Source organism: Zosterops lateralis (assembly GCF_965231275.1).
Source record: "Zosterops lateralis genome assembly, chromosome: 15".
NCBI lineage: Eukaryota > Metazoa > Chordata > Aves > Passeriformes > Zosteropidae > Zosterops > Zosterops lateralis.
This window is the reverse complement of record NC_139775.1, coordinates 13,359,037-13,380,772: the sequence shown is the minus strand read 5'-3', so window position 1 is coordinate 13,380,772 and position 21,736 is coordinate 13,359,037. Positions and strand designations below refer to the sequence as shown.

Sequence of the window (21,736 nt, the reverse complement as noted above, 5' to 3'; positions counted from 1 at the left end):
GTAGCAGATGGCAGAAGATGGAGTCAAGGCCAGGACTTGGCAGCAAGAGGGAAAATGTTAGCCATCAGCCTGTCTGGAGAGCAGCAGGAGGGAGGAGATATATGAGCAACCTGGAGGACGAGCAGGACACGCAGCAGAGGGAAAGCAGAGAGCAGGGAGGGATGGTGCAGTGCAAGGCTGGTCTGGAGGCCACAGTATGATAAAAAGTAAAGAGCTGCAGCTGCCTGGCATCAAAGACCACCCTCACATGAACTCTCTGGCCTCAGCAAATGAGAGAGCAATTCTTCAAAGGGAAAATGTTACAAATCTTCTGGGAACTTAAATGGGAGTGAAGCTACAGGAGCAAAAAGTTCAGCAGTGTCATATTGACTGCTCAGCTTGGGAGCTGTATTTCCAGCCTCACAGTTGGCCATGAATATTTCCCCTTTCCAAGCCCTTCCTTGACTGGGTTTTGGATGAGAAAAGTCCTTCCTATTCTTGGTGCCCTGCAAGATCTCAGGTAGAGAACACTCTATCTTTCAACTTGACCTCTGGGGCTGTGTGCATTTTGAGGAGATCTTCCTTCCCTCCACCATGGGCTCTACTGCTGGTGCCTAAATCATCCCCTGGTATTTGTGTGGGTTAATACAACACCCTTCACAGAGGCTGCAGGGTGTGATACAGATACAGAGCACTCAGTTAAAATAGTTCTGCCAATTGTGAGTTGTTTGGTAGGTAGAATGTACTGACTTAAATCTTTCCTCAGTCTTTAAACAGCCCTCATGCTCTTGGTTCAGATGTCTGATCAAAGGAAGGATAATACAAAAAAATTCTGGAAAAATCAGATAGTGCCCCTCAAGTCAGCCCTTAACACCATGAAATGCAGCCACACCAGCAGAGCTCAGGCTGGCAGTGTCCTCATGAGGCTGTGTGCATTTTTGAGGAGACTTTCCTTCCCTCCACCATGGGCTCTGCTGCCTGTGCCTAAATCATTCAGGTTTCACAGACCCCTGGTATTTGTGTGGGTTAATACAACACCCTTCACAGAGGCTGCAGGGTGTGATACAGATACAGAGCACTCAGTTAAAATAGTTCTGCCAATTGTGAGTTGTTTGGTAGGTAGAATGTACTGACTTAAACCTCTGCTCAGTTTTTAAACAAGCCTCACCACTCTTGGTTCAGATGTCTGATCAAAAGAAGAATAATACAAAAAAATTCTGGAAAAATCAGATAGTGCCCCTCAAGTCAGCCCTTAACACCATTAAATGCAGCCACACCAGCAGAGCTCAGGCTGGCAGTGTCCTCATGTCTCTGCTCGATTCCAGCACTGAGAATTTGTGAATCCAGTGAAGCTGCTGCCACCCTGGGGCTGAGGGCTGGGCAGGGTGTCTGTGGCAGGAGCACTGTCTGCAGAGGCACAGAATGTCCTTGATTCTTAACAAAGGTCTGAGCTGATCCCAAACAAATCATGGACATTAAACTCCTCAGATGGGGCCATTTCTGCAGTAACAACTAAATTACAGCCCATGCACAGCAGGAAACTGAATGAGGGCTAGGTGTGCAGTATTTACTTGGCAATTTCACTTAACCTTGCCATCTTTTAATTGCTTTTGTATCTTGATTTAGTAATTTCTGGGTGTTTTTTTTAAAATAGTTCCATTTATTGAGAAACACCACAAGAGATGTGAACGGAGCAATTTTCTGTTTCTGCTGTTTTGCACTGTAATAGCAACAGAATCATCTGTAGGCAAATTCTTTAAACAATCAGTATTTGTCTCTGGTTTGGATGTTGATTATTTTTGTACCAGTTTATTTGCAGGGCAAAGTATCACCTTCACAAGAAACTGAACTGATTTGGAGTCAAAAAAGCAGTGCTTTTGGTTACCTCTAGATTTTGTAAGAAGAGAGACAAAACATGAAGTAATAATGCAAGAAACACGTAAAACGGCAATTTATCAAGTTAAAGATCTCAGTTTGATTGAAGAGGGAAATGCTGGACTGAAAAAAAAATCGCAAAAAGCAATATACTTCAAATGAAATATACTTCAGAGGAAAAATTACCCTATATTCCAGCCTGTTAGTGTCATGGAACAGATAATTGAATTCCTTGCTTTCTTGTCAATGCAGCAATATGTAACTCTGCTCCAATGCTCAGGTAATCAACAGTTTTCATGCTGATCTTCATAATTTGTTCTTTGAAAACTGTTCTAATTACCATTTCTTCTGTTCTTACAAAGTCTTCACAAAAAGGTTGAGGTTTTGGACTCACATCCCACAGGTGATGGAGCACAGAACCAAAACTCACTCAATAGGCGATGCAGGTTTGTGCTTTATTTCCACGCAACACTTTTTAAGAAAAGCAGAAAAGTTTATTTTGAAAGAAATGGAGCCTTGTGAAGGGAAAGGAAAGAACAAAACTCATCTGTAAAGATTCTTCACTGTGGTGACTGATTTGGGCCTTTTTGTAAGGTGGTACTGTGGTGGTGGGAACAAAATCAGTTATCAAAGGCAGTGTTTGCCATGCCAAAATTAACTTTTGGCTAGCAGGAAAGTGAATAAAGGAGTCACTGATAGCAGCTGCCTGTGCCAATGCCACCCTGCTCCTGTGTGCATGGCAGGCAGGGAATTGCTCTTGTTCTCTGCCATCATTGTCAGGATTGACAAAAGGCAACACATTCTTCAAAAGGAGAAGGTTGAACAGGATTTTCAATCACCATCTCAAATTTGGCTTCAAGCTGCCATAAACTGGAATATCCTAATGTAAATTGAGAATAGTCTGCTCAGGTGGCAGTGGCACTTACACAGTTCCCTCCCATGTCCCTGTTGTAAGATTTTTTTTCTCGGGTGTTTCTTTTGTTTAATGTTGTCTGTGCAGTTTTCTAAAACAGTTTAACTGCTTTATTGGCAATGAGGAAGGACATAAAATCTGTTATTGCAAGTGAGGAAGAAACATATGCTCTATGCTTAATGTGCAGCTGGAAAATATGCATTAAAATTTTTTTAAAGCCCTTCACATTCAATAGCCTTTTATTTCCCTTCTTTTCTATATATCCCTGAACAATTGCTGGTGCTGCCAGAGCAGATTAGAAGATAGTGATAATAATGCCAAGAGTGTGGGTTTGATCCCTACATGGGCCATTCACTCAAGAGTTGGACTTGCTGGTTTTTGGGGATCCCTTCCAGCTCAGAAGATTCTGGTTCTGTGATTCTGAAAATGCAGCAGTGTGGGGGGAAGAGATAGGAGGGGCTGCTGAGGCTTCTTGGATTTCATGGACAAGACAGAGGATAATTTCCTGCATAGGGACACCCCTGTGGGGTGTTTAGAAATCAAGACATTGAACTCATCTGAATCAATGGGATATAAAATAAGGATAAATGTGAGGCACAGGAGCTCCCCAAACCAACCCCACTACCAAAGCCTCTGTGATGTGGAGCTGCCCTTGAAAATTCAAGCCCTGGGCAAAGCTGTGCAAAGGGATGTTGGACCAAGAGCCCTTGACCCTGCAAGGAGCTGGAGTTCTGTGCTCCCCAAACACACTGCAGCTCACTGCCAGAATTACTCACTGCTTGCTCCCAGTGGGAGCAAGACCCATTGGGAGGGTAAGACCTGCTGGCCACTTTCATATCAACCCATGAAAACGCCCTTTCCCTCTTTGCTTGGCCCAGCATCTCCTGGGTGCTTCTAACCAGGCATTTCCCAGTTAATTATCAACAAACTAATAATGAACTCTGAGTCTTCAGTGCACGGATTTTCTCACTCTGTAATTTGCTCAATATTCAGCAATTAAAAATCTTAAAATTCCACACCAAAGCACTGCACTCCAGCAAGAGACAGGAATAAACCAAGCCAGGGGGCTGCAGCAGTGGGATGAGGTGCTGCCCAGGAGCCAGGGAAGGCATTGCCCCTGCAGAACAGAGGTTCTCATGGTCCTGAGTCACTTGTGCCTTTCCACGGTGCTCTGTTGCCACCCGATGGCCTCACACAACGTTTGCAAGAACAGAACTGGAAAAAGTGCATTCTTTGAGATGTCTTGCATGTCGTTAAAAGCACAGAAAACTTCTCAGATCGATGTCTTTTCATGCCCTGATGAGACAAGTCTGTGCTTAACAGGTGATAAATTACTTTTTTTTCACAGCCATAATTGAATTATACACAACACTTGTATTTTATTTATATTTAGAAGGAATTTCTCTTGTCTTTTGCAATTTCCTTCCTTAAGAGGACAAGATACCTGGAGGATAAAGGTGTTGTCAGGCCTGGGGTGGTCACTGCATGGTAATTCTGTGATGCTCCATCCATCCAGCCTGATATTCCTGTGTTTGCCAAGATGAGCACTGCATTTTCCCCTCACTCTGGTCCTCCTGACCACAGCAACACATCTGCCTTGTGTGAAATAATCACTGTCCTGTTTCAGGTATGGTGTTGAACCACAGGGATGCCCAGCAGGCACCCTGCACAAGCCTGACCACTATTCACTCCTCTTTTCCCCCCTCTTTTCTTATTTCTTTTACTATTTTTGGAGCTTATCTTTCTCTGTCCTTTCCCAATCTTTCTCTACTCCAATCCTCTCTGATCTAAATAATTCACCTCTAATTTTCTTCTTGCTAAAAGTCCTGTTTTTTCCTTCATGTGCACACAGCTTTTGCATTTTTGACACCCTGATATTGGTTGAGTGATATTGGGGCTGTACATTGTCAGTGATGCTGCTGGTCTTGCAGAGCTCTGCTCCCTCTCAGTGCTCCCTCCAACCACTTCTGAAATCTGGCTGTTTCCCACATCCCTCCTTCTATAGCACTGATGAAAGCCAGGCATCCCCTCATGGTGCTGTCTGCAAGTTTTGGTGGCAGCAGCATTGTGATCTGTGCACAGATGAGGATGCTACAGCCACTCACTGCCCTGTTCAAGGAACGTGACCTCACTTCAGGGTCTGCATTTCTTTCCCTGGTCATTCCAGCTGGGTTAGCCATCTGAGGCTGAAATGGTTTGGAACTGAGGACTGGGCTCTCCATGTCCTGCTCTGGTGAGCTCTGCCCTGGGAGCAGCAGTGTGGCTGCAGAGGGAGCCTGGGTCACCCCATGTCTGCTCCTGGGTAAGGAAACGAGGGCCAAGGGCAGGAGCTGGCAGTTGTCACCTTCACTTGCTCCTGATGTTGAGGAATGAAGATGCTGCAAAGGGCTTGTTTGTTTTCTGGGGTGCTCTAAAGTGCTTTTTGAATCCACAGCTGAGGAGCTTCTTCTGAGGGCATCACCACCACTGTCAGGTCACATTGCTCAGTGTCTTCACTGCTCTGCAGGATCAGCTGGGTGGGGAGCTCTGATTCCTTCTGGAAAAGAAATGCATTCACTCAAACTTCATCCCTCAGGCTGCTGAGTGAGTCTGCTTGTCCTTTTCCCCATGAAGTGTTCCTCTGATCCTTCCTGCCACAGCTGCCCAGAGTACCCACAGACTCTGCTAACCTCCATTCTCACTTGAACTGGACATTTAAACACATTCCTGAGGAGTTTTTGATTGATTTCTCCTTAGCAAGTTGCTGAGAAGCCCAGAGCGGGTAGCAGGGGACATGGAGCAGTTCTGACAGTGGCACAGCTGTTTGGGTCAGGGAGCAGCTGCTCGGCCAGGGTCAGTCCCTGCCTCCCAAAACATTTCCCTACAAGCACCAGGAGCATCTTCCCTGCCCAGAACTCAGGGCCAAAGGCAGTGACAGCTCTGCAGCCAGTTCAGGGCTGCTGGATCCCTGCAGCTCAGCTGGAATGGGCAAAGCTTCCTGGGAATCTGCTTTTTCTGCCTGCCCTGTGCTCCTGTGAATACCCAGCACGCTAAAAACCAATAAAGCACAGTAAAAAAAAAAAAAAAAGTTACCAGTGTGTCTGGCAGGACAGCATCAGGGCAACAGGAATATTGGAAGATTTTACTTATTTTCCAGGTAAGGAGAGGCAGGGTTAAAGCTGCCACAGCAAAGGCAGCAGAGGAGAGGAGGGCAGTGACCAGCCACATGGACGTGTCACCTGGAAACAGAAAAATTTCTCAGAGACATTTCAGGGACCAGGCACTCACTGCAGCCAGCCTGAGCCCTGTGTGGCTGCTCTGTCCCCACCCTGGGGACATCCCTCCCCAGCAAACTGCAGTGCCAGTGTGGGGGTGCCCTGGGGTGACTTTGTGGTGCTTGTAACCCCAACAGTCTGTTCTGTTTGTGTTGGATGTTATGTCTTGTACCTTTCAGACTGGTTCTGAGAGAGAAGGGAGGAAAGAAGCTCAGAGTTTGTTTTCTGAAACTGCTCTGACTCCTCCATACTCTGTTCCTGGACTGTGTCATCTACAGCACGGACAGACAGTGGGACAGAGATCTGCTGTGCTTTTAGTTTTTAGCTAGCTGAGGCAGAGAAGTTCCCTGGGCTGTTTTTTCCCTTTTTTTTGGGACTGTTTAAACCTGCTCTGGACTGAAAACCCAGAAGATCACCAGGAGTTGGCACCTGCAGCCCACCAGGGCCTGAACCTCTGGAGGGACTGACAGAGACTGAGAGAGCTGAGCTACCCCCAGCAAGGACTTTCTCATTTTGCCATCTCTCTCCAGAGCAGCAAGAGGTTTTATTGTTTCATATTATTAATTTTTAAAGGCTTGTGGGTGCTTTGTTTCTTAAATACGTATTTTTTTTTCCCATTTTTCTCCAAGGAAATTCTTTCCTGGATCAGTTGGGGGAAGGCCTGTTTGGGTTTGCTTCCCAGATGGATCCCATTTGGGGTTTTTTCCCTAAATTTGGCTTAAACCAAGACAGGGGGGCTGCACTCCTGAGCCTTCCTGTTTCAGCTCTCCCAAGGAACAAACACAGCACGTTTGCAAACAGGGTGGACACAGAAAGAAGAGCTTTGGGCAGGAGCAGAGCAGGGCAGCAGGAGCAGGGCTGGCTCTCACCCTGTGCCCTCACACACTGCGTGGGGCTGAAGCTGCTGCTCCTGTTGATGGCCTCGACGTGTGTCTGAGCCTTCACACAGTACTCAGCTCCTGCCTCCACCGCGTCCAGGTGAACCACAGAGCTCAGCCCCTTCATCACCTTCTGCTGCACCTGCCACGGGCCCAGAACACAAAACATCAGGGCAAGGATCTGACATCCGCTAATGATGCCCTAAAGAACCTGGAAATGCAACAACACACAGATTTATTCTGATAGTGATGCCTTAAAGAACCTGGAAATGCAACAACACACAGATTTATCCTGATAGTGATGCCTTAAAGAACCTGGAAATGAAACAACACACTATAGTAATGAAATGACATAGTAATGAAACAACATTATATATAGTAATGAAATGATATAGTAATGAAACGATATAGTAATGAAACAACATTATATATCGTAATGAAATGACATAGTAATGAAACAACAATACTATAATAATATTATTGAGATAATATTACTATAGGAGGTAATACAAAGGTTGGTCTTTGTTGGAGACCTCAATGGGTAGAGATGGAAAATATCCACAAAAAGCCCACCCCCCCCCCAGAGGGTGAATATAGATTTATAAGTTTAGTAAAGCAGCATAATTGACATAAAAAGTACCAATTAGGAGCACAAGTGGTGATGCAATTCCCTTCCCCCTCTCCCCCCCACCAAGTTCAGGCCCCTTCTAAATCCTCCCCCCTCAGATGGAACTGAAGTTTGGTGGGGAAAATGTGTCTCAAAGAGATGGTTTTCAGCCCTGGTTTCTGAGAAGAACCAAGACAGGATAGAGGTTTTGGAATATGTTTTGTCTTTCTGTGTATCAGGACGAAGAAAAATACAAGGAAAACTAGCTAGGAATGCAATAATAGGCTACAGAGCTCCAGATATAAGTGTAAAGAATAGAGATATAGAAAAGAGAAGACTCAAAAAATGATCCAGGATCACCATGATGCTTGTCCAGGCAGAAAAGGAGGGAGCAGCAGGGGATGTCTGAGTCCTGTGTGAGTAGAACAAAAAAAGGATGAAAGTAGCCAACAAGAAAGCCCAGTGGAGTGCAGAATGAGCCCACACACCTGGGGAAGGGCAGGAGGGGATGGAAGGAAGAAGCTATGAGCCAAGGAGTCATGAGGATGATGCTGGGCCACAACACTAAACCAGAACCTGGTACCCTGCTAGGAGGGGGATGTCTGAGGTCTGGACTCATCTGAGGTTTTTCTGGGTGTGATGGATGCCACAATCATCACCATGCTGTGATAGGGGGGTGAGAGCTGTGCCAGAGAGCTCAGAGAGGGCTGGGCTCATAAAGGGCTGAGTGAATTTGGTGTGTGTGACTGTAACACGCTCCAGCAAAGCTTAAACAGCCTGTGGTCAGCAGTACATTACTTTAGTGCCATAAATAGGTCTGCATTCATTGCTGGCAAAATGAATTTGCTTTTTCCAGTGTCCCCAGCCACCAGAGGGTGGGTAACAGCTCCCCAGCTGCTCTTCTTTCTGTGCTGCAGATGCAAACCTGTTCTCACAGAAGGGCTGATCAGCCTCCAGCTCCACACACATATGGAAAACTCCAACAAGCCTGGAGGGCTCTTCTGGCAGGGCAAATTCTTCCCACTATCAAAATAGCCTTCTCCACAGAAATGTGATATGGAGAGCCATTAGTTTGAAAAGATTTCAAGAGTAAAATCAGGTCTGTGACTACCTGGGGTGACCTCTTGCAAAAATGTCAAATGAGACACGTCAAATGTAAAAATAATAATAATAAAAAAATAAGACTCCCAGCATAGGACTTGTATTGACCGGCAAAATTAATGTTTGCAACAGTCCAGTTGGCAGAAAGTGTTCTGAACTTTGGAATTAATGTTGAGGTCATTAAGATCACATACTGAAGAAGATTTAATATTTTATTCATAAAACACAATCAGATACAAACCTATTGATTGTTTTTGAGGTGTCAGAAAGCCCATGGACAAGGCTGATCTCATTTGGCTGGATTTCACAGTGGGCAGTCCTGCTCCTGATGCCTCCTTATAGACTAAGGACTTTTGTATGAATAAATTGCTAATTGAGAGTGGCAGGAAGTCATGGTGGGGAATCATGTATCAGCAGAGGTGATCATGAAGAAAAATGAAAATTGATACCCCCTTCACAATAGTAAAGATGACAGACAACAGTGAAGAGCAGCAGGAGGATCTGATAATAAAGCAACAAATGCAATTCAAGACTGATAAATGTGGAATTATGCTCATGAGATTTTTTCTCCTACATTTTCACAGCATCCTCCATCCAAAACAGGAGCCTAGGGTTCATGATCCATGGGATTGTCAGCTCTGTGGTAACCACATTAACAATTGCTGGAGAGACAGGGGAGTGGGAAGATTTGTTTTGTTTTATGGTGCTAACACAGAGTGTTCCTGCACCTTGGACTCTGCAGGTCTCTCCCTGCCCACCCTGCTGGAGACAAAAATAGCTGTGAGGGTTTCCACAGGGAACAGCTGAATAGTCTGAGAATCCTTGGCCTGGAAAAAGATACAGAATATGAAACTAATAGAGTGGTAGGGAAAGTGAATGGGGAATAATTGTTCTCTCTTTCATCCCCAAATCAAAGTTGACACTGCACAAGAGTTGGGCTGCAGAATTCCTCTTTGCAGGAAGTGGTACAAGCTAGAAGTTTACACAGATTGAAAATCAGAAAAAAAAAAAAAAAAATCCATCAAGGACTACTCATGCTGCAATTTCTGGTTCAGAAAACTGAGAAAAGTTTTTCAGTACCTCAGCATGACACCTTAATCATGATCTGAGTCGATGATGTTTAGAGGGAGAACAAACAAGCACCTTTGGTTCCTGACCTCTGGTTTCTAGCTGTAGTTGAGGAATGAGAGGGGATTTCTTTGCCCAGAGAAGGAAATGTGGAAAGAACAGACAGGCTTCTCCATGAGGAACCCACAGCATCCCACTGGTGTGTGCAGGGTGAGGTGGCACAAACCCCCTCCAGGCAGGAGGATCCTCAGCCCCACAGCAGGAGCAGAGATTGGCAAACAGGCTCTGTGCACATCCCTCTCCGTCATTGCCTAAACCCTGGGGGTAAAACTCACCCTGCTCTCCTGGCCCTTCCTCCAGTAGAGCACCCGGAACTGGAAGGAGGGTCCCATGTCTGCCAACTCCACCAGGACATGGTGCCCATCTGCCACCACCCTCAGCTCAGGGGGGGTCAGGGAAGCTGCCAACACAGAGACCACCATTACCACCCAGAGACAGCCCTGAGATCCCCCTTGTGCCCAGCCAGGAGAGGGAGAGAGGCTCTGCTGTGACCACTGGAATGACATTAATCTGCAAGAACAGCTTGTTGCTGCAGTGGGGCAGAAACCTCTCTGCTCCTCCTCCCAGTGTGTCCAAACAGACTTTCAGCAGGAGAAGGACCGTGGCTGGCTTTGCAAACAGGAATTTGGCAAGAGCTGAGCTGCACAGAACTTGAAAGGCTTTTTGAATTTTCTCCAGTGGAGGAGCTGCCTGAGGGTCCCACGTGAACAAGTGCAGCAGAACCAGCTGGGCCACAGGAGCTGGGACACCACATCAGGTCAGCTCTCGTGCTCCTGGGCATGAGCTCAGCTCTGACACACAGAACAGGAGATGAGAAACCAATTGCTTTTCATGGGAATTTTGGCAGTTATTCAAAAGTGAAGGAAAAAGCATTATGAGCCTCAGGGTAATCCACATGAATCCTGATTTTCTTTTTAGTGTCTTGCATGGTTTTAGACAGACTTGGGCTGATGATGTGCTGTGACTTCAGGTTTTGCAAATGTATGCAAGTAAATCTTTAGGCAATTTGCTTCCTGCTTACTTTGATATTCAAAGCTTGGTTTTGTCTGGGATTCTGCTCTGAGGGATATTAGTGAAATGATGAGAGTCAATCGAGCATAGATGAGACTGTGCTGTACATTTATGAACTGGGAGGTTCAAGGCAGTAGAGAGATCATGTTTGCACTATTTATTTGTGCCATTATTCACACTTAGCTCTGCCATTTTTTTTACCACTCTGCTGTAGCTGAAACCCATCTCAGCCTCTTTGCTTTCAGGAAAGGAAGGAGGGTGATGCATAGTGCCATAGAGAAGAGATGTCCTTAATAGAATTTGCTCTTACATCCAGTGAATTGCCACTAATAGTGAGCAATATGAAAATATAAAATCCAAGCATGTACATGATGAATGTGCCACATATGGGAGGACTAGAAATCTACTTTGTACTTTTAAGTGAATGCTTAAAAAAAAAAAAAAAAAAAAGTGAAAATCTCCTTAGCACCACATCTCAAAACTAAAAAAAAAAACCCCAAAAGTAACAAAACCTGATATCATTTGGAGGTTAAAAACTAATATTGTGCTAATGTATTAACAAAAGGACATTGCAAGATGCAGCTGCTAAAAAAACAGGAGCATTTCTATTTAGCTCTGTGCTGGCACACTGGATTCCAACTGACTATTTGAGTGTTGAGAAATGAAGAGGGAAGACTGAGTAAATTTTTTGCTTTAGGAAGATCCTTTCAAAGTGGTTTCCATGTGTTATCATATTGTTGTGCTTCTATCCCTGTGCCTTTGGCACTGGGGCTGTGCAGGCTGGAAGAGCCGTGACAGTCAGAAATCACAGTCACATTTCACTTGGATGAACCCAATCACTAATTCGTTTTTTAAAGTTTTTTTCTGCTAGTTTCAGTTTGATATCAAGCCTGTAGCCAACCTAAAAGCAAGGCAATATTTGCTTTAAGAATATGGATGGATTTCCAGCTTATAAACTTTTCATTAAGAAGAGTCTCTCTGATAAAGCAGAGTCCTTCCTGACAGAACCTATGGGCTGGGTTTGAATCCCTTAACTCCTCTCAGACTCAGTGCCAGCTTTCCTAAGAGGTGTGACAGCAGAGCAGTAAAAATGCAGAAGGACAAGAACTTACAGTGACTTTTCTTTCTCTTTTAAACATCTGCCACATTCACACTGAATCCCAGTGCAAGCTGTAGGCTCTGAACTGTCACAGCTCAGTCAGAAGAGTGTTTTGGGGTCCCTAAGACACAGGAACAAGCTGCCAAATACTTCACTGAACCACGAGAAGCTGCTGCTTTTGTTCCTGTCAGTCTCAGGGATGTCCTTCCCCTGGCACTGCCTGACAGTGAGGTCTGTGCCTCTATCTGTGACTGAAAAGGGAAGGATTTTTTATCTAAAGCACTATCTAGACTGTGCCTCCACACATTCAACTGCTTAGGTGACACTTCTGATGGTGCTGCTTTGACCCAGACCTCTGTGTGGGTGAGGACTTCTCCTTCATGGAGTAGTGAATAACTTCCAAAAATGGATGAAGTTTTAATATGGTCACTTCTGGTTTAGACAATTTCTTGCCTGGCTGAAGCTGAGGGATGCTGCCCATCCCAATGAGAGTTGCAGTCTAATAGTGACCTCAGCAGAGATTTCCCAGCACAGTTTTTGTGGCTGAAAGCTGTTGATTACATGGCAGAGAACAGAGGAAATGATTCCAGAGAAATCCTGGAATGAGTAGGCTCATTTTAGGCTGCAACATGATCCTTGGGCTGAGCTGAGCCTCAGGCTTTGCAGGACTTGGAAGGACATGGAGAAAACATCCTGCATTGCTTGGATGAAATTAGTGATGTGGGTTCCAGTTTTCTCTCCTCTTCTGAGGTTATTTCCTAGATCTGCCACCATGGGAAGAGAGAACCATGGAGTGGGATTTGCAGGACAATACAAGGCAGACAGAGCATGACAGGGCTGTTTTCCAGAGTAAAACTCCCTTAGGATCAGATTCTGGACCTCTTAGAGGTGACTACATGGCTTGGATTAAATGCCAGCAAGCCTAGATGGTCAGAAACCTTTAAATCTAAGGATAAGAATGACCAACCTGCAAAAGGAAAATCCTGCTTTCATCTTGCTTATCTTTAAAACCCTTGACATTCAATCACAGATGAATTTGGGTGTGTCTTGTGATGAACTCATGTCTGAGAACTTTGAGAAGGGAAACCCCAAACCCAGTGTGAGAGGAGCTGAGAAGCAAAGTGTGCTCTGTGCATGCCTGGGCTCTGTGTGCCACACACTGGGCACAAACAGACACCTGAGAACACACCAACACCCAGCTCTGAGAATTCAACACTTGCAGAAGACGCAATTTAAGAGCGGGACTCACTCATGGCAGGGCTGAAGAAGCCCTTGGTGGTGGCCCACGGTGAGCTGGTGGCCCCAAGCTGTGCCCTGACACGCAGCTTGTAGGCCACAGTGGCTGAGATGTCCTCTGTGATGTTGCAGAGCGTGGCTGTGGTGAGGGAACACTCTGAGATGGGGATCCAGCTCCCGTTGGCGTATTCCCGCTCGTATTCCCTGCCGAGGAGAGGAAGAACACAGGCAGCTGTTGGAACCCTGGAGGCTGAGAATTTCATGATTTCTGTTCAAACAGGCAGTGACCCCTAAGCAAACACTACATTTGACCTGATGCCATAGAACAGGTTTCCAAAATTGAGTGACAGCACTGGGATTATGGGTGTGTAGTTTGAATAGGATTGTGTGATATCACAAGGTGCAAAACTTAGAATTTAAGGTTTTAGTGTATGGTAATATATATAGATCAAGATAGAGGATTTAGGGTGTAGGTCAAGCTCTTCTTCTTTTACCCTCTTCTTCATGGGTTTGGGTGGTTTCTTTCTAATTGGGTAAGAAACTCTGCATTGTGGACCTCGAGTTTTTGATTATTGAGTTAAAAGTATAAATAATACAGGTGTCATGTCGTTATTGGATGAATAGTGCTTAAAAAACCTTGGAAAGAGTTAGAGACAGAGCCATTTCCTGCCTTGTTAGCTAGAGCTCACAACTCGAGAGACTCTACTATAGATAAGAATTAATAAACATCTAAGACCAAAGACAAAAACTACAGCTCCCGTGTGTTTAATCCCAGCTCTAACACAAAAAAAGAAGATAAAATCCCACATTTTAATGGTGCCCCATGTGAGGATCCAACTGATGAGGCAGCAGTCTGACAGGAGCTGTATCTGTGCAGCTGAGGCTGCTCGTGGGTTCCTTCCAGGTAAAACCTGTACTGGGATGCACTGGGGTGTTTGGAGCAATGTGGGTGTGTTTGAGATTTTATCTGGAGAAAATCACCCTGGGCTGAGTTTGTGAGCCAAATGCAGCTCGGTGCTGTGGGAGGTGTTGATGCACCAAGCCCTGCCCACTCACTTGATTTGATCATGCCCAATTCCAAAGCCAGACTGTAATAAAAGTCAGAGCTCAAGATGTAGCAGAAACCTCCTGTGGTGTGTGTCAAATGTTTAAAAGGTTCACAAGAATTAAAGCTCAATGTTTTCCTCCTTCCTCTTCTAAATAAATTGTTGAAAATCTTCTCAACTTTTGAATTCTTGGATAGAGGCAGATTTTTTATATGGAATTGGATTGCCATTGGATTACTCAGGTATCTATTAACCTGCAAACCATCCCAAAATTGGAACAAAAGGAATTTTTCCCCACTTTTCATTAAAGCATCAAACTTCTCTTATACGTGTGAACTGAATAGGATCAAGACATCAAAAAAATTAAAGTTGAGATAAACAATGTTCCAAAAGAAAAAAAATAATAAAAAAATCAAGTAGTTACCCCTGAAACTCAACTGAGTATCTCACAGTCGCTCCCTGGACGATCACAGGACTCCAAGTTAAGAAGTGTTTCATGTTGGTTGAAAGAATGGAGATACTCTGAGGTGCTGGCAACAAAGCATTTCCTCCTAAAAATACCAGCAAAAGAAAAGGAAAAAAAACTGATTTACTGGGAAAAAAAAAAGAAAAAAAAAAGCTTAGAAGAGTAGTGCAAAACAGTGTTTTGCATCAGAAACACACATGCTTCATTTCATTATAGTCACTTCAGTGTCTGAAGTATTTTGCAGAGAAGAAGAAAGGATGGAGCAGCTCAGCTAAAATTGATCCTTTGCCTTATTTCAGAGTTTTTAATTGTATCACTAAAACACTTTGACCAAGAGCTTGGAGTAGTGAACAGCTTCCAAAGATGGATGAATTTTTAATTTTGGCTCACTTCTGGTTCAGGACAGACAGTTCCTTGCCTGGCTGAAGCTGATGGATGCTGCCCATCCCAGACTGAGAGCTGCACTGTAACAGTGACCTCAGCAGGGCTTTCCCAGCTCAGTTTTTGTGATAGGAGGAAAAAGCCAAGCCCAATTGGATTTAATAAAACCAATTAACAGACTTGGCTCTGTTGCACTCCATAAACTGTCCCAAGAAGGCCGTGGTTCCAAATGTGCTGCTCCTTTCCAGGCTGGATTCGCTGCCCTGGGAGATCCCAGCTCTGGGACAGCTCCTTTCACACTGCAGGGTGCTGACAGTGTATGGTCTGTGTGCTGTGATCAAAGTTTATTCATAGAATAAATAATTCCATGGCCAAGGAAAATCCCATTCTCTCTGCTCAGCAGGGACTGATTCCCAAAGAACCACTGGGAGGGAGGAATGGATGGACTGGTTTCTATCAACCCACCACTGAACACTCTCCCCAAAACAAGGCAACAGTGCTATCACAATGTGGTACTTAAACATTATTTTTTGATTAAATTTATTTCATTTAACCAGATTGCACATCTAATAGTCTCTAACTGTCACCAAAAAGGGTGTTTTCTCCTGAGCCATGTTTACAAAGTTAACCAGTAAATTGTCAGTGGCTGACAAATCCATGACCAAAGTTTTTTTAAGCACTGGAACAATAGTCTAATTTCCTGTATCATATCTTTATACAATCACTAATGATGTGGGGAACCATTGTGCCAACTCTTTTGTAATTTTTTGGCACAAGTCATACAGGTCTGTTGGCACAATGCTCAGCTGCCCTTTGAAATAAAATTCAGGTTTCTCTGGGATGAAACATTTTCTTCCTCATCCTTTAGGCAACAGAAGGGTCACTCTCTGCCAGCTCAGTTCTGGTAGGCTGAGGGTCCATGCACTCAGAGCACTGTGGCCAAAGCACTTTTAGTCTTTAAAAAGTGAAAAAAGCAAAGTTTTTAGTGGTCTTCCCACTGCAGCAGAATCACAGGATGAAGTAGGTTGGAAAAGAAAACCAAACCACCCATTTGGTCTCTTGTGCTCTCCGTGCTTCTCAACATTCAGATTTCTTGCTACTTTTCCTTGTGCTTGGTTCCCGTGTTAATTTGGGAATTTGGTATCCCGAAGTGTGTGAATTCCATACCAGATTTAATTTCCATGATCAAACACTGCTTCTCCACAGGACTCACAGACACAGTGAAGCTCCAGGAACTGAAGGTTTTCCTATTTTTTCAACTCTTGACTTCAGGACATTTTTGATGAAATTTTTTTGGCATTCAATAGTACTAAACCCTATATTATTAAACTGTCTAGAAACCTATTTTAAAAGGAGAGAGTTCTGAATTGGACTATCAGTCTTTTAATAGCCCAAGGGTTATTTCTTATCTGGTGAGACCAATCTTCATTTCCTTGGCTTAGTGCAGTTTTTCTTGTCAAAACCAGTGAGCCTTCTACTGGCACCGTGACTGCCACCCCAATTTCAGCTGAACCACAGAAGTTCATGCAAAAATCAGAATTCTCTCCTGCTTTCATTAGGAAAAACTCTGTACCCAATAGCAATGTGTGTCCCTCTATAAAAGCAGCTGACTGATTTAAGTTTCTGTTTGGCATTATTGGCATTATATGCTGAAAATTATGGTTTGGAGGAGAGGTTCATGCTTTTCCAGAGTACTTTTGATCTAGACATAATCCTGTGTCACAGCCAGGCAAATTACATTGATGGTTTCTCCCACTCATCTGTTGCAACAGCCCACAAAGCAATTGTAACAAATACCAGTTTCACAGTGGGAGGAAAGACAATTCTGGGTTATATAAACAGCACTGAGGGCAAACAGTGCAGTGCTTTGTTTGAATGCTGAAATAATCCATCAGCTGTTCATTTTGAAGGAAAAGGAAAACTGGACAGAGAGCATGGGCAGGACCCAGAGGATGAGAGCCCAGGGCTGCCACATTTCCATCTGATCCTGGATTCACTATCAGCCTCACAGGGAAAGCCAAATTACACTCACTCAAGCCAGGGTATTGACTCTCTCCCTAATGTCTCCAGTCATGCCAAAGAAATGGCATTTTCTGTGTAAATAGCATTTTTGTTTCCTACTCTATCAGCAGTATATTCTAGTTAATTTGTTACACAAAGAACACATTTCCATTTAGAATGGTGATGACCCTTTTAATTTAGTATTTTTATTCTCTGTGTGTTAGAGAATTACAATTAAAAGCCCACATGGTCAAATCTAGTACATTTGTCTGTCTCACTTTTCAGTTTAAAATACCTTAAATAAACCTTTATAAAGTTTTATTCCTCTGGGATACATTTTAATATCCTTGTGAATATAGAAAAATATAATAATTTCCTCATTACTTGCTGTTCCTTCATCACTACTATCACCACTATCTACTGCTAAGAGTATGTGAACACTAAAAATATTAATACAATTACCTCTTTATTCATAATATTATCTCCTTTCAGGGCTTCAACAAACACAAGAAAAAACAGCAAACTCAGACTTGGTGCTGCACAGTGTTCAGGAGTGCTTTACCTGCATATCCCTTAAAATTTTATATATAAGGCTGAGAAATCCTTCCTGTTGTGGTAACAAGCATTGGTTTTTTAACTTTCAGTTATTATATTGTTTAATCTTCTTTTGCTAATCTGGAGGACAACAATGCCACCAGCTTTTTGTGTCTTGGAGCATGGTCTGACTCTGCTTTTGAGGAAATTTCAGTGAAGGGGAATCTGACAAGAGAATTCCAAATTCTGGACACTGATAACAAGAAAATAGTGTCTATAACATCCTGAGGAGATAAAAGCATTTCTTTGTTAACTAAACATTGAAAATGAAAGCCATCCATCTCTAAGTCCCAGAAACAGTAATTTAGACAAGGATAATAAATCATGCTAAAATCTCTTTGGGTAGAATTCCAACCTGCAGGCTCTGGGGACATCCCTTCCTCATCCTCTGATTACACAAACTCACAGCAAAAGGCAAGACCCTGGTGCATCCCCCTTGGCTGGTCCCCAACACCCAAAATCAACCCCCAGATTTGGGCTGGACAGGAACACACTTCTGTCTTCTGACCTGGAGTCTGCCCTGCACAGCCACAGGGGCAGCTTAGGGCACAAACACTCAACCAAATGAATGTTCTCTGCTCAGAAAGGAGACTGGGACATGAATTTTTATATTTCAGGTCGAGGCCAGGAGAATGGCAGACACAGTGTGAGTTATCCCAGCTTTCCCTCCTACTCTCTGTCACAGTGTGAGAGGCTGGCAGTCACTACCCACACAGGCAGCACTGCTCCTGCCTGGAAACAGCACTCAGGTAGCCAGGCTTGCAGCAAAAAAAACACAGAAAAAACAACTTCACTTTTCTTTAAAGAATAGTTGCCCAGCTCTGTCATCTTTTAAAACACATTTGTCATAATTCTATTGCACAGGATAAACTTTCCCAGCAGAAGCCACTTGATGCTGTCACTGGATTCTGTCTGAGCATCTGAGAATTATAAATAATAATATAAATAAATAAGGAGGCAGCTGTAAAATGAAATAAAATGGAGCACAGGACAACCAGAGTTTTGTTGGCACAACCTAAAATGGCCCATTTAGGAAACCTGGACCAGGGAAAACAACCTGTGTTTGCTTTGTAGAGGACTGACAGTGCAAACACTTGAGGAATGCAGTCAGGAGATTTGAGATGGGTCCTCTGTGTGGCATTTACTTGAGAATCAGATTAGCAGTTTCACGTTCTCCTTCCATGGTGAAGGAGACCCTCAGAGGAGCAATTTGAACTGTTAATTAGCACTTTATATCCTTCCTCTCTGACCCTGCATCCATCCACAGGCAGAGCATCCCTGTGCTCAGTGATCAGCACTGAAGGAAGACTTGAGAGTTCAGCTTCTCACAGAACAGCAAAAGAGCAGAGACAAATACAGCGTCACCTAAATTCCTTCTGAACTGAAATTTCCCTTTAGAGTTCATGACCTGCAGAATGGCATTTACAGGTTGCCTTATTCATTTGCTTATTCTGATCCTCATTTTAGAAAAAGAATTAAAATTTAAGATCACCTGAGCTTGCACTCCTTTGACTCAAATGGTACCAGACAAAAACGACAGACTTTGTTACTCACAGCCTCTCTGTCCTCTGGCTCAGCCCAGTGAAGACCTTTCAGCCATTTACCTGAGAGATTTGCTGCACTCAGAGCGCAGAGGACGAAGCAGAAGAGCTCTGGTGGCATTTTCCTCTGGTTTTCCCCACGTTCACACCCCGTTACACATTTGAGGAGTTTCCCCCCTCAGCCAGGGAGCCTTTTCTGAGCCATCCATGGTGGGCAGAGACTCCAGGGCAGTGTGGAACTCCTGCTGCCTGCAGAGTGCCAGAGAGACACAGATGTTTTTTGGGAGGGTGCAGCTGCAGGGAGTGCCCTGGTATTTGGTGCCAGCAGCTCTGAGCAGGTCTGTGCAGCTCTCTGCTGCTTGGGTAACTCTCTGCTTCACTCCCTGAGAGATTACAGGGCTCAAACAGAGGTCTGGGCAGCAGGAAAGAGGATGTGTTGGGTTTTTCCATGCTCACTGCTCTGCTCAGCCCCAAACTAGAGAAATCCTGATGTTTCCAAGCACCAGGAAGGTTTCCTCATAATTCATATATCATATATGTCCTTGCACAAAGAACTGGCACCTCTGGGCTGATGGAAGGGACCTGTACCTGTTGGAACCCTGGGCACTGAGAATTTCAGGATTTCTGTTCAAACAGGCACTGATACTCAAACAAACACTACATTTGACCTGAGGCCATGGAAGAGGCTTCCAAAATTGAATGATAGAACTGGGATTATGGGTGTGGAGTTTGAATAGGATTGTGTAATGTCACAGTCTTAAACTTAGAATTTAAGATTTTAGTATATAGTAATATATATAAAGCAATATGGAGGATTTAGAGTCTAGGCCAGTCCTTCTTTTTTCTCCTTCTTCTCCATGGTTTGTCTCATTCTTTCCATCATCATCCTTCCTTGCATTTCATGCAAAATAACCAAAAGGTGGCTGCTGTGCTGAGTGAATTTATTGTCTTGGTGAAAACCATGAGCTCCAAAAGGAAAACATTGATGTGTTTAACAGTATTAGCAATGTGCTTTGGGCTGGGAAGCAAAAGAAAGATTTGCTGAAGAAAGGCAAAATTTACTTGTCAGTGGAAAAAACCCACCAATTTGTCCTCTTGTTGTACCAAGAAATTATAAATAAGGCAACTCTGAAGTCTGAGCTATTGCTCAGAGCTGTGTGGCAAATCTGGTTCTTCACTGGGTTGTTCTTTTGTGGTTCTTTAGTGGTTTTGTTTTTCGTGTTCTTTAGTGGTGACATAAACATGGGGATGAATTTTGATTAAATATTTTGATTAAATATTCAGACACAAGCTGAGAAGGATCTCAAAGCCCAAATGATGTAGAGGAGTTGTGCCTCACACCATTCACTTTATTACTGAAACAAATGCACAGAATGAGTTTTCACACCATTTGCGTGAAATTTACTGGAATCAAGTCCACAAGCAGAAGTTTTGCTTTCCAAAGGTTTCTCCCTGTCTGTGAGTGAGTAACACAACTTTTCATTTTCCAGGGTGGGGAAGATGAATTCAGGTCTGTTTCCTAATTAATCAGTGATTAGCAGTGAAAGGGAATATGGGTCTGCCATAACAATGAGGATTGCAGCTGCCCTGAGTTACCAGCAAAGTTCCAAAGTGAAAACTATGATAACACTGTGTTATATTTCCTGCCTTAATTGCAGCCACCAAATGTGGATTGAGTAAAGAAAACTCGAGGTGGGAGCTGTGCACACACAGGGCTGAGGGGTGCAAACCAGCAGGTTGGAATAGAGGTGATTATTTAGATTACAGCAGCAATAAAAGGTGATTATTTAGATTATGGCAGCAATAAAAGAAGGTGGCAAAACACCTTCTGACATTTCCCCCTGTTCTGCAATGCTGTATGAAAATCCATGGTTTATAGAGATAAAATATATTGTTTTGCTTTCAGAACTGTGCCAGTTTCACAGGTCTTTTTGAAATTGCTAAAACAAACATTTTCATAACTTTTCCTTATCAATTATGGTGCTGATTTGGTCTCTCTGAAATATTTTAATATTATTCAGCACGTGTTTCTAAAGGTAAAAGATACTAAACATGTATTTCTAAAGATAAACGTGTGCCTGAGTAACTTTGTTTGGCAATTCTTGCCTTGCATTTCAAGTTATTCAGGCCAGGATGTTGTGGAATTGTTGTGGAATCCATTCCTAATCCAGTTTGGGTTGATCACGTCAGGTTAAGAAAATGGATTGAAGGAACAGCAAAGAGAAGACACAGGTGAAAATTTAAAAGTAAAAGGTTCAGTTATTTGAGTAGCAACTAGCCAAGGTTTTATATAATTCCCTGTAATATTCTCTGTTTCATGTTACAAATATTCTGATGGATGTTAAAACATTTTAAAAACTGATTTATTTATATGTATATTGTGATATCCTTAAGATTCCAATCTGTGGAAAAACCTAAATAAATGGGAAAAAATTAGAAAAATATTCTATGTGGACCAAGTCACTGAGGGAGAAATCCCTTCTGATTAGGAGAGGACTTGAAGCCTTGCAAACCTGACCAGATTGTGTAGAAATTCTGTCTTCTGGAGGTTCTCCATGACCTTGCTGTTGGAGCAGAACCCTTGCCTAAGGATTTACCCACATTGCAAAACCATCGTGTGGGAGTG

At 43.5% G+C, this 21,736-nt stretch overlaps 1 protein-coding gene across 1 annotated transcript; it reads right to left on the bottom strand.

Moving 5' to 3' along the window:
• Positions 1–5,177: 5,177 nt before the first annotated feature.
• On the bottom strand, positions 5,178–14,748 carry IL20RB (interleukin 20 receptor subunit beta; the record flags this gene model as incomplete). The annotated part of the gene is made up of 6 exons (XM_083872308.1): positions 5,178–5,303; positions 5,840–5,985; positions 6,891–7,041; positions 10,011–10,135; positions 13,095–13,285; positions 14,552–14,748. Coding segments are annotated over 6 exons (936 nt in total), but the record flags the coding sequence as incomplete, so codon positions are not given.
• Positions 14,749–21,736: the final 6,988 nt, after the last annotated feature.